Here is a 14299-nt window from a genome sequence, read left to right on the forward strand (position 1 = left end):
AGTACAAGTACAGGACTGGACTGAGCTTTGAGGTCTATGTGAAGTGTGGTGGAGCGAGGGTGGACTATAATTATGTGTGTTGTATCATACAGTATAAATACAAGTCTATACTGCAGGTCATATATGACAGTTTAAGAAAGTTGGGGAAAAAATTAAGCAAATGTCTTCATTGTGCTGAAAACTTTTTTTTATTATTCCAGCAGGATACAAGTCTTTGAAGAATCTGGAAAATGTCTTCAAAACAAATTGTTTGTTGTTGAACCACCTGCAGGGGTTTGTTAAGTTTGGCTTGTACTATATTTACCCTTACCTCTGTGACTTGAACATAATAATCAGTAGAAAAAGTCTCAAAAGAAAAAATAATGATTACATGAGAGGCACAAACTGGGGCCAGTCTGGCATCTGATACACCCACTGGCAATTTATGGAACCAGGAATCTAATACTTCAAAAATATGAAATATGAACCAATACAGCTACCATGAAACCAGTCTAATCACAGAGGAAATACATTATTTTGCACAATGTATGAGTGTAGGCAAACACAGACAGACTCACATTGTTGATCTTGAGCTTGCTCTTGTCTTGTTTCTGCAGGTGTCCTGACAGGTGATAGAGCACAGCTCTGCTGCGCCTCCGGTTGGCGTTGAAGCCTGGAGGGCGAGTAACCTGATGCACCTCCAGACCTGTCTCCTCATCTGTGGAAGAGAAGGAAAACATGCTGAGCCATGAACACACAAACAAATCAACTTTCATCTGATTCTCCACATGTTGGCTGAAGCTGCTCTCAGCCCAGAGATGCTGCTCTCACAGCCGTTGTTGGAAAGCCTTCTACCATGTCTTAAACTATCTCACTTCAAGTTTTATTGGTCTCAGATGGAGTTGAATTGGATATTTCTGAAACCGCAACTCCCCTGTGCAAGTTGTACATTATTATGTGCACATACTCCTCCAGTTGCATAGTTAATATTTCATATGATATTGACCCGCTGTCTGCCTTCATGTCTCTTCACTGACTAAACATGTTCTTCAGGGTTAGGGTTAGGGTTCAGGTAAAATTTGATGATCTGGGTTGAGAGCCAGATCTGTATTGAACAGAATCAAGCTACAACTCCTCCAACTTCTCATTCATGACATCCCTTTTTGTGATTAATTGATTAACAAAGCATAATATCAGGTAAAATAAAGTGGTCCCTAAACCTAACCCTAACCCTAACCCAATGGAACAGAAAGTAGATTAATTGACTTGTTTTGTACTGAGTCATCATTCAGACAGAAAATCTGTTCTTGTTCTCTCCATTTCCACTTTACATTTCCTATTATGATTCTTCCTCTGTCTGTCCATAATATGATGTCATGCTTGGTAAATACCAGCCCCTGTAACCAAATCATTTTCATTCTCAGCCAGCAAATTCGATTTATTCATGGTATCTAGGCTGGATTTTAAACAGGTCAGTCGGTGTACAGGGAAACTAAATATTATTGCGAGAACTCTCTTTCTCTCTGTATGTATTCACAGGACCATCACGACCAGAAGAAGCTTGGCATAAACAAAGCATGTATTTTTTTTCTTCCTGAGAGCGGTGCCATAGTATCCGTTGTGACAGGTGTACAGGCAGGCATGCTAGTCGTGGAGACATTGCAGGTTGGAGACATTTTCCTCCTGTACAGTTTCACACAAGAGAAGGCAGGTGCATAGTGGTGGTGAAGATAAAAAGTTCATCTGTCAAACTACATCCCAGTGCAGAGGAAGAGGCTAGGTTCAAGGTCAGTGCAGGCTGATGGGGCACAACGTGTTTTATAGCTAGTGATGAAAGTTTGAGATGGAGTTTGCGGATCAGCTGTGCCTCTCCACACTGTGCACTGTGTCATATTTAATCCCTTCACAAATACTGATGTATTTCTTGTATGGGATGCTCAGCACTACACAAACTCAGCTTCACTGGCTCCTTTCTGTTGTGTTTTTTCAGCTGTATAGACCAGATTGACTGCACCTGGATGGAAAAGGCTGCTTGAAAACAGGTGACTGAGGCACCAACATTCAACACCTGGTTTGAAAGTGGGGGCACAAATATTACGTGCTGTACATATTGATAAAGAACATTCTGGATTACTTCATTATGTTGATTCTAGCATTAGTGAACTACTTTTTTCAGCACTGAGTAGTACCTGCAGTCTTCCTTGCACAGTGCATACAGCATCAACAGCCCCCACCAATAAGGGCAGACTTTAAGTAGCCTGGAAGCAAAACAGGGACAAAGACTGCTACTTGTTAAGCTTATTGCTTAGAGCATACAATAATAACTGAATGCAATAACAGTTTTATCATCTCCTCTCTTCCCTCACTTTGAGTGTGGCGGCTGGAGGGAAGACAATATGTAGACAGATTTTACTGTCTACATAACTATGAGAGTTTTGAAAGGTTTTTGGACATTGCCTCCAACATTCCCAGTGAAAATGATGCCCGTGTGAACTAATAAGAGCTGCAATGATTAGTTGATTAGGAAGTGATTGACAAAAAACAATTGTCAACTATTTTACAGAAAATGTAATTGTGGATGCGCTGTCTCAGGCGCGCATGGACCCTTAATTCAATCGCATGTCGTGTCTCATTTCCGTGCTCTCCTCTGCTCATCTCTCGGTTCTTCATCCCCTTAAATTTCTCCTGTGGTGCCAAGGTGGGGATGGAGGGATGTGCTGGAGGATGCATCCTGGAGGAAGTGCAGTAATGCTTGTCGACTATGGGTAATGTATTAACTATTAACCATGTGACAGATTGGGATTGTTTCATTTAAAGTATCTTAAAGTAAATAGTTTGTTGTTTGATGTATAACACAACACAAGGTTCTCAGTGGAACCTCATTCTTATGGAAGGGGGTGATACGGCCCCTTACGACCCCTTGGAAAATTCCTCTCTCCTTGGCTCCACATCTTTTCAGGTTCTTGGTTTCTTTTGCATTCAACAGCAGCACACAGCGCTGATAGTTGAGCATTTGCTTCAGACTCCATGTGTGGGGTGTACTCAACAGTTCAGGGCCAGTCCTCCAGCAACCAATGCATTTTGACACTCTGAGATAACATCAGCGTGACTCCTGGACACACAGCATGCTGAGGTCTCAGGGTCATTTTCACCCTCCACTGTTCAGCACATCTGTTGTTATATCAGGAAATGTAGTGCAAGAAGGAGAAGGTCTTTGGACCCCTCAGGGTAGATTCTACTTATTACACTGTTGCTGATGGTGCTCCTTTCAGAATAAACACTATATTCTCTGTGGGAGACTGTGTATGCTAGTGGGGGAAAAGGGCTGACTAAACATTTTAAATTATTAACACAGTCAATTAATAAAGTACACGGATGTGTCTGAGAAAGTAGTAGCGCATAGCAGTGTGTGTTTAGTGTATGTTTATGAGTAACAATCTTTGTATATCGAGCGCAATTAAGCTGTCAAAAACGCCCTTTCTTTATTATTTTTTTCACCATAAATGTGTTCTCAGCCTGTCCTACTCTCTCTCATTCCATCTCACTAACCGATTAGGCATTTTCAAAAGGTGCATCACACTGAGCTGAGTGCCAAAAGTGAGCCACTCATCCAGTCAGCACTCCCCCAGAGGAGAACGCACAAGCAGGTAAATGTGATTGTTTGTGTCAACTTATCACATCGTAAATGACGAAACCTTCTTTTCCCTTTCATTTTACAGTTGTTTATTTCTCTGGTTTCATTGCTCATCTTCTGAAAATAGAAATCATTTAAATTCTTTGGTGTCTCTTTCTCATCTTTCCTTTCCTCCCGTTTTATTATCTGTCCTCTGTTCCCTGCGGTGTGTACTGCACGCCAAATTTTGTGGCTTGATTTTTAAATGTAATAACTCACGTGGCGTGTAAAACAAAGCCGGACTGTATGAAAGCAGGCTTCAATCATTTCGGCGGCAAAGGCAATGAGATACTCAGCCAAATGCGAGTGCCTGGGCAAGGGCAGCAAAATTGGGTAAGTGATTTCAAGCAGGTGCTCTTTCCCACCAGGAAGCACTACAGACAGCAGCACTGAAAGCCAATCTAAAAAAAAAAAGAAGAAGAAAAAAACCCTAAAAATTTAAACACTCCACTTCATCTTAAGAGTCATGATTACCCTGCGTCTCGCTCTCGCTCTGTCTACACAGCTGGATTTCAACTCTCGGTTCACAAACATGTGAATGTATGTTATTACTGTATTTCATAGTTTGCCCCTGCAATTTCAGCAGGAATGCCAAATGTTTAACTCAGGGTTTTTGAACACACCTCGCAGTGACTGGGTGGTGGGATTTATGACTCTTGTTTTCATGGGAGTGAGATAAACAAACAAACAGACAACTCTGACAGAGGATCAATCAATACAGGCTGCAAGACAAATGCAACCGACAGATTTACAACTAAATATGTTTTATTGGTCAGTTAATGTCAAGTAGGTGAACTGACTCCGACGCCTCAGGTAAAAAATGCTTATGTTGAAGGGGGACTGGCCTGGCTTGGGTGCACTTTCATCAAAGACAACAAACTAAAAAGAAAGAAAAAAAAAGAAGCTAAAATTGTTCAACTTATTTTTAGTTTAGTAAGATTATTTGTTCCTTAACCCATTCACAAGATATATTATTTATTCACTGGAGTCTTAAAATCAGTGAACATGGAAATTCCAGTTGTGACCACCCCTTCAAGTGTCTCAAATTTCACACAGGCATCGCTGACAGTTAATGTTTGTGTGTATTTTATTAGAGACACTCATTAATATTAATGTAATATTCAAATTAACATACACACTTATTTAATCAGAGTGATATTTACACTGGTGAGGACGCAGGATAGGGGGGAAAAAAAGAGATTATTATTAACTGATGCCTAATTGTTGTTTGCTTGGAATTACAATAATTGCAGCGGCACTTTACAGCTCACAGAGAAAATGTTCTGCACGCTGTTGCCCTCCCCAGAGTGGAAGAGTAATTAAAACGATGTTTACGCTACAGCCAGGATGTTGTGGAAGGTTGTGTAGAAGCCATTGTGAAACGCGAAAAAGGACAACGCGGAATACACATGACTCAGACTTCAGTACGTCTCTGAATACAACATTTTATTTAATTTAGATGTTTGTGCACAATTTTGAGTCAGTGTTATTCATATAAACTCACCTGTGTCAGGTCCTTGTTCCGGATCCTGGTCCCTCTTCTTATCAGTGATGTCTTTGTGGGACACGAGGAACAGAACCACCTCACCTTTCTCATTCTTAATGGGAACAATGTCCAGAAGACACCAGAACTGTGTACCTGTAGAGAAAACAAATACAAACATGTGCAGTCAGTGCATCATCAATTCCACTCAAAATATGATACTGTTACAGAGCTGAATCACTTTGGGTTAAACCCTGCTCTCGGCTCCCCTTTGTCTCCCAAATGATTGTTACATTGTAAATAATATACACTAATAAAATAATATGACATGCCATAATATTCATGTTTCTACTCTCCCAAGTTTGGTGGCCACTAGCTTGTGTCATTGTTTTCAATTTAGGAAACATGACACTTTAATTGATTGTGTGGTTTACAAATTACATTTACAGCACAGAAAACAATATCATGCCATAAGATATGTACAATAATTCATGTGTATAATAATGGCTATAAAGTACTGACTACAACAATGATTTACACAGTTTACAAATATTTCATTTTCAAATTAGAGGCAGAGAGAATGGTGTTAACACACTGCTGATGCCTCGATATAAATGATGTGACCAATAATATGTGCTCTAACTGCACACACTAAACAGTAAAAGCGTGAGACGATGCACTTGAAAAAACACTTGACATGATTTAGACCTTGCATTTATATGTTAACTGTGTCTGAATATGATATCTGGAAAAGGGAATAATGCATGTTAATGAAAGCTGTAAATGCAGTTAGAACTCATTGCTATTGGAATATGAGGTGGCGGTCTAACTCAAACATGATTGAATCTCAGCCAGATGTAAATACAATCCATACAGTGTCAGCATATTCTTAAGAAAAGACGGTAAGGTAAAAGGTAAAAGGTCCACATCTTCTTGTCAGCTTAAGTAAAAGCTACAATACAACAAGACTTCCCCCGCAGAACATGAATAACACCCATGCCATTGCTTCCCTTGATGTGGGCACCATATTTGTTGGCAAGTCCATAAGCCTCGTCTTGCTAAATTTCATGCTGATATCCATTCACAATATGGGTATTACCAGCTATAATACACACTGTAAATAGTTCCATTGTGCCTTTTTTTCTAGTTGATCTTTCACAAAACTCCTCCCCAAAGGATCCAGGTAGGTGCGTGTTTTGCATTATTGCATACAGTATATCACACCAGATACATATATAACACCAGAGTGAATGAATCATCAGATACATTCCCCTATCCCCTATAGAGAATGAGAGCCCATATGGATGGTGTGAGTGAGTGAGTGACAGTAAGTAAAGCAAGCAACCTGCAAATTGTGTGAAATACATATTGGCCAATACTCAGTTGGCCCTCAGAACACATTTGCACATTACATTTGCTGCAGAGAGAAGTGAATTCTGTTTGCATCAATGATAACATAGCTAACATCGTCCATGTAGAAATTGCTTGACTTGACTATTACTTACTACCTACTTTTCCACATGTAATCATGTGTTCATTACATTCAGGGGTACCATGTGCCTGAAGATATAATGAGATAGCCTTCATTGTTGTCCTCCAGCCTTGATGAAAAGCTCCTTTTTTCTGTGCTATCTATACACTTATAATACACTCGATCCCCATGTGAGATGGTGCACAGTGGAAAGGCTGATTGCACAAAGTAAAGATTCACTGAAACCTTCATGATATGAGAGTCTTTTGACTGCCTGGCTGAGGAAGCTTGTGGACTCTGATCACATCTACTGAACAGTGATCTTCACTGAACATGCACTATTTAAGACATCTGTCCTTATGATGATATTTCTATGAGGAGTTGAGCAGAAGAATTTGAATTGAAACAAAATGACTGTTTCAATGCTTTAATGTGACTGCGTGGCACCTGTACATCACTGCAGGAATGTAAGACATTAAATTTACTGGAGGTCAGCAACAAAAAACAAAAGAAATTCAGTAAGTGTGAACTTACTCAAATTTCACAAAGCTGGATCCACATAGAGCATAATTAATAAATAGTTAGAACATAGCCAATTCATTAGTAATTAGTAGTATGAATTAGTAGTATGAAAAATATATATATAGTCATTATATAGTTATTTCTTGGCACAGCTGAGAACTGTAGTTTTTTACTTTACTCAAGCTGTAGTAAATAGTACATTACAAATAGTACAATAGGACAGTTTTCAGCTGCGGGTAAATACACGTCTGGTGCTCTAGTGGGTGAGCACTAATAATGATGGTGAAGTGGGACTAACTCAAAAAATGTGTGCGTTTTTCATAGTTCTTTTGGAAACAATAGAGGTCCATGATACAGAGGAATAAGCTATGTCAAACTCTGGCAACACAGACAATACTAGATTGAATATTGAACATTTCCAGTCTTATTCCTGTAAAGAAGATTATCTAATGAGACGCGTCACCCCCTGCTAACTGGTACATAAATGCATGAAATTTGGCAACAAGCTGTTTCGGTTTTCGGTTACTCACCTGTAATCTCTTGTGACTTTGTGGGTTGCATTTATTACACTGCATACTGTTTCCTGTAAGTCCGAGTCTAATTCCCAGCAGGGGATCATGCATGTAAATAATGCATTAACACAAGCGTGAGGATTGCCTGAATAAATACAACAGCCATATTGAGGCTGGATTTGTCCCTGTTTGACTGGAACATGATGGTAAACAGCATCAGTCGAAACAACATTTACCGCCCTCTGTTCTGTTTCTCCATTCGTAACTATCAGGGAGATGGAAGGCTGTCATCAGTATACAGATTATTATTTCATCAGAGCATGAATTATAATACATTGTATAACACATTGTCAGTGAAATGCAAACTGCTTTACCCTGTAGTTGCATTTGTTGTGAACATTTACTTGAAGGTCACCAAACCAAGAGAAAGAATAATGGTGTAATATAGTTGTGAAAGCTAACAGCTCAGTGAGGGACATGCCAATCAAACACAGTGCGAACATGTCCACACGACCAAGAGAAGACGTGTAATCAAGCAAAAGTGAAATTGCTTGTATATAATGGGTGTGCATGGCCTTTTTATAAAATGTTGTATGTAACAGTTCATGCAATGTTTGTCTTTTGGTTGGTCAGCCCACCACTTTGATCCTGACTGAAATATGAAGTATCGAGTGTATTGCTGCTAAATGTGGTTCATGTTTCACCCAGTGACACTAGCAAGTCACTTATGCAATGAAATATCTAATGAAAAAATTCAGTAATCCCCTCACTTTTCAATTATTAGCATGCAAACATGCTAAACTAGCATGGTGAACATGATAAATAGTGCACCTGCTAAACCTAGCATGGTAGCATTGTGCAGCATTGAGCAGGTTACAATGCTAATGTATAAAATCTTGTTTTTGACTAGAAATCTTATCATAACTATACTTACATAGCTTATTAAGTGTGATGTGTGCTGTCTTTGAATGCATTCAATTTCCCAAAAGAACACATGAACACATGGTAGTTCGATGGAAACTAGTGATGACTGTTCAAGATTAAAATTCTATATTTTACTCAAGATATTAACATTTTGTTGCTATTACTTGAATAAGACAATTGTAACTTTATGACTGTTATATCCCACTTATTGCATAATACTGTAACTATTATTGCAATACAGTAAGTAGAGAATGCACATCTGTATGTTTGCATTTTACTTTATAATCGGCAAGCATTTTTCAACATATTTTTTCACTAACTTCAAAATTTCAGTTAGATTTTTACTTTTTTAAAATGTATTCCCATGCAATCAAAACAGTGTAACTATTGTCCAGTGATTAAGTGGAGAGAATGGCTCTGTATTGAATTGTAAAGTCTGATGACATGAATATCTTATGAGTATGTACACAGTGGACAAAATACAATATTAAAATTATGCCCCAGGCTTTGTTGGAAAGAACTATCGTGATCTGAGTGAGGGTACTGTATATGAATGTGTTTTTTTCTTTTCCTTGTGCCATGGAGAACCGCTACAATGCTAATGTGTACTCATGGTGAGCTGATAAAAGCATGAAACACTTCCAATTTGTAATTTGTGTGTGTTTTGTGAGAAACTAGCTTTCATAACCCTCTGCTGGTCTTTGTTATAGGCTTATATCTCAGAGGAGCAGATGTGTCCATGTCCTTTTGTTTCTCTGCTTTCTATACGTGGCTACTTTTTACTTTGTGGACTGTGCTTTTGCCTCTTTACCTCCTCATTCCTCAGTAACACATATTTCACCCCTTCATAAATCACAGATTTGATTTAGAGTGGATGAATGAGTGGAGGATTTTCTCCATCTGGTCGTCTTTCACACTCTTCGTCTCCCTCGACATTTTTTCTATGTTTATTTCGCTGTTCGCCTTTTTTTCTCCTCTACTTTATCGCTCATCTCTTTTGACTTACTCCAGTAAACCGCGCCAAGTCAATACACTCTCATATTACAAGTTCAGGCTTTCATCAATTTATGACAGTTTCGACATCTTTCTTTTTAAAGAATCACCTTGCTGACTGTTGAAATAAGCCACTGGATTGTAACGTAGGGGAAGCGTTGGGTAATCATTGCAAAAGTAAAAGCTCTTTTAACTGTGCACATTAAAGTATCATGGTTTCCCTTTATCCTTTATTTATTCAGGGAAGTTTTGCTCAGAGCAAGGCTCTCTTCTTTTAGGAACACCCAGTTCACACAGTTACATTCACACCTGGAAGCTTCCCAGTACAAGCCTAGTCTGATCTGTTGGCCGCTCAGCTGGTCCACTGGAGCAGTTGGCAGATTAAGGACTTTGCTCAAGGGCGACATTCATAAAAATTGATTAGAAAGGGGCATGAATGTGAACTTGTCCCAGACTGACTTGTAACTTCAGAAATTATACACTTTCACTGTGAAACTTTGTGTGCCTTTTCATTAAACATGATCAGATGCAAATCCTCAGTTTCGGGTCTAATTATACAGATGGAGAGTTAATTTCCAGTTTAGATGTTAGCGCCCTGATCATTTTTCCTAAACAGTACATACACAGCCTCTGCTGCCACACAAACAAATATACTGTTGTGCTGTTCGTCCACACAGTGTTGAAAAAACTTACTTCAAACTAAAAATGAAACACTTAAGATTCTAACTCAGGTTTAAAAAAAAGTCTACACACATTTTATGGTCTGATTTTAGATTGGAAATGAGTCCAAAAACCTCATGTGAAATAAGATTAGTTGAAAAATGTATTTTGTCAAGTCACAATGGGCTTCACAAATTAACCGTTAAACCAGAGTAATAGTGATTCCATAAACACACAAAGATTCATCATGCTGCCTCACCCTCCTTCTTGTAGAAGACCAACTCGGTCTTGAACTCCTTCCTCTCATCCAGGGCTCCTTGGATCTTGGCTGTCAACTGGTCGCTCGTTTCAGGGCCATACAGGAAGTGACATGCGCAGCTCTTCTGCATGAGCTCAGCACGGGCGTAGCCAGTGAGCTCACAGAAACCGTCTGAGCAGTAGACAATGGGGTAGAGTGACTGCACCTGGGCGTTTCCCAGAACAAAGTTGCTGTCTATGAGGAGAGAAGAGAGAAAGGGAGAGAAGAAAGTGATTAATGTGACTGTAAGAGACAAACAACAAATATAATGAGTTTGGTTCCTAATTGGGAATACTGTTTTAAAACTATCTAGATTTTACAGAGACGGGGAAATTTAAAATCTTCAGTTTAAGAAGGGATATGAATATTTGCACAAGAAATCCGGTATCTGCAGCTTCAGTCAAAAATCAATCTAATATCAATCTTCAAATGCTTAAAGTAAGACTCAGACAGTATTTCTGGCAATTTTCACAGATATTCTGTTATTCTCCAAAGAAACCACTGAGTCCATTTCAGACATTCAGAATGATGCAAATGAAAACGGCCTCGTTGCGAGAGAAGAAACAGAATTCTGTGGGAGAGCAGCCACTTGCTTTCCAGAGCGAGGACGACTGCTCAGATCAGTAACTAAAATTGATCGGGTGAAGTGAACACTGTCAAGAGTCATCACAAAACCTTATGAGGTTTCATTAATTGATGCAGCCAATAGTACATCTGCCCTCCCTCAAGTAACAATCTAGTACATAAGCAGGAACATGCCCGGTATGATCCACTGTTTACCTCCCTCCTTTACAAATACAGCTACGCTCTCGGGCTGCTGATCAATGATTAGTTGAAGATAGATGTATATGTGTGTGTTTGAGGGTGTGTGTGTTCATGTGTGCGTGTTTATGTGTGCGTGTGAGGGTGGGTGTGTAAATGCCAAGTGGAAATTTTTGCTGGTGCATATTCAGTTAATGGCCCTAGGCATGGGTGAACACTCTAAAATGGACTATTTATTACTTTGTGCTCAGGCGTTCTCATTGATCCATCAATTCCGAGGACCCTTGAGGCCACCTTTAATATTTTATGGCCGAACCATGGTGTGTGAAGTGTGTGTGTGTGTGTGTGTGTGTGTGTGTGTGTGTGTGTGTGTGTGTGTGTGTGTGTGTGTGTGTCCGTATGTGTTACATCATCTGCTTTGCTTTCAGCTCATTTTAGAGCAGCTTAAAATGAGACGAGGAACTTATCAAATGAACGTGACAGCAACATAAGCAGGGTTGGATAGAGGCTGAATGTATGCATGGTCTTTCAGTGCAGTTGACACAATATTAAGTATTCTTCCAACTAGCAGTAGTCAATCACAACAAAGAAAAATCTGTCTCATTAGCTAATTACTTCTTTGTCTGACACATACACACTTCCTCTCTTTCCTGTTGTCTCTCTTTTAATTCTCTCTGGGGGGACAGCAGAGATATCCGGTGATGCCAGCAAAAACACTAACTAACAGAGAATTCAAGACCACCTTCCAAAGAGTCCCTGTTGGCTGTGAGCTCATGCTGTCATGCTTCCTTTCTCAGTTCATCCTGTGGGAATCAACCCTGATGTCATAGTGCGCTGTGCTTGGATATGCTACCAGGCATGAGACATGAGGCACAGAGGTCAAAGCTCCTGAAGGCTTCAGGAGACGAGACTAACAGTGATTACACAACAAAAACAAGGATGATTTGATGTTTGCACTGGGTAATAAATACACAAACTCTACATATGATGTCTCCAGCGATTTTGCCTGTGGAAGGTGGTGATTTAGCTTTCTCCAACTGCATTTTTAGACTTCTGTAAATGTTTTTTGTTAGATAAGGATAAGGTTGGTATTACTGAACATTTTTCGAGTTGTCAACAAATTCCATGAAGAAAACCATAACCAACAATGCTCTAGTCTGTCTTCAAATACTTTGTGACATTGCTGCTCTGTCTTAAGCACTTATAACCACAACTTTGACATATTATCAAAGTTAACATATGGAACCAAATCATACATATCCAGCAGACACAGAGCAACACACTGTAAGCACTCATTTGAATCCGACAGTTTCAGGTGACAACTGACAAATGTAAGCCTAATTTTCACTCTCCTCTTAGCTCTGTTTTTCATTTCCACTTTCTCCTGAGGGAGATGTCCGACTCTTTGGCTGCTAAATACTCCACTGTGTTCACTAGCTAGTTGCTCATTTTTGCAGAAAGCAGGTGCCTGCTGTGGCCCAAAATTATGAACAATGACTATGAACAATGGTACTGAATTAATTGGGCGGCTTTGGCTGAGGAGGTAGAGCAGGTCGTCCACCAATTAGAAAGTCGGTGGTTAAATCCCCGGCTCCTCCAGTTCACATGTCAAAGTGTCCTTGGGCAAGATACTGAACCCCAAATTGCTATGTCTCTCTCTCTCTGAGGGGCCGATTGATACCTTGCATGACAGCCCCTGCCATCAGTGTATGAGTGTGTGAACCCATTGTAGTTTTAATAGTTATTTGATCCACTGTTAATATAAAAATATTGATTAGGTTTTTCTGTGCCTTCCAAACCTGTTATTTTATCTTATTATCTTATAAATCACTGTTGAAAAATGAATATGTTTATGAATTGGCAACACTGAGGTGAGTGATCTTGTTGTTTTTCTTGAAACTCATTTATGTGTTTTTAACCATTATTTTTGAATAATGATGCAGTTCTAAAAATGAATTTCCAGGATAAGCATCAGGTCTTATCATTTTAGACAAGACTATTAATCATCACAGGGGAGATCAGGTGTTACAGTAAACCAAAGAAGAAGGTTCAATCAGATAAAAACAGAAATTAAAGTTGGAAAGCAATACAAAAGCATACACAGCTATGTTGGCATGCATACAAACAATCTAACACTGGTTTCTAAAATGATCAAGCTGTAATTGTTAGCTCCGTTTAGTCTTCCCAGTTTTAGTTTCTGTTGCCAGGAAACAGTTTTCATGTTCATCTTCCCTTAATGACTACCCTGATCCATGTCGCTGTCTCTTTCTACCTTACTGCCACTGTCATTGCCTCTCTCTTTCAGTAACAGTTGCATTTGTTCAGTAAAGGTTCAAATCTATCGGATGTGATTGCTGCTTAGTCTTGCTCTTTTGCCTTCTGTCTGCTTCAGCTCTGAATTCGAAGTTAGTTTTAATGACTGTCTTTCTGTCTGTTTTCCGCTGTTATGTCACTGTCTGTGAGGTCAAGTGAGGCTGCCGGCGACTTGAATTACAAATGAATGTGCTGGATCTGACCTTGTGTGCAACATATACTTCGTTGTGAGCAAAAGCCCCTGCATGTGGTTTATCTGGAGCTCATGTAACTCTCTGTCTTATCTCTACCTTGTACCTGTGGAAGTGTGGGAATTATTCATGGTAACTACACATTACTTTAGCCTGAATGCATGCATATGTAGTTCCGCAACATATTTCATGCAAACAGCCACTGCAAAACCTAATCCATTAGTTGCAGAGAAGGGCTGGATTTCAGTCGGCCTCCAGTTATCTTACTGTAGCCGAGGAGCTGTTGGTTTGTCAGATTTCCAGCAATCATTTTCTTCAAAATCTTGTTTTGGCTTTGGATCAATTTGAGTTAATTAAGTTAGAACTGGAATAGGTTTCATTAGGACAAAACATGCATTGTAGTTGCTAGAACACAAACAGTGTTTGCAGAGAGTATGAGATGCATTATTGGCTTCATAGTCTGCAGGACACACTGACTTGCTGAGCACTGCAAAACTCCTCATGTAATACATGATTTA

At 39.5% G+C, this 14299-nt stretch overlaps 1 protein-coding gene across 1 annotated transcript in view; it reads right to left on the bottom strand.

Moving 5' to 3' along the window:
* kcnh3 (potassium voltage-gated channel, subfamily H (eag-related), member 3) overlaps positions 1-14299 on the bottom strand; it is a 121849-nt gene that overhangs the window by 32737 nt on the left and 74813 nt on the right. Inside the window, exons 2-4 of the mRNA XM_062432263.1 lie at positions 10477-10710; positions 5157-5291; positions 558-697 (exon numbers count right to left, since the gene is read on the bottom strand). Of these exons, the coding sequence (XP_062288247.1) occupies positions 558-697; positions 5157-5291; positions 10477-10710 (509 nt within the window). The remainder of the gene's footprint in view (positions 1-557; positions 698-5156; positions 5292-10476; positions 10711-14299) is intronic.

This window comes from Scomber scombrus, chromosome 13, assembly GCF_963691925.1.
Source record: "Scomber scombrus chromosome 13, fScoSco1.1, whole genome shotgun sequence".
Classification (NCBI taxonomy): Eukaryota; Metazoa; Chordata; class Actinopteri; order Scombriformes; family Scombridae; genus Scomber; species Scomber scombrus.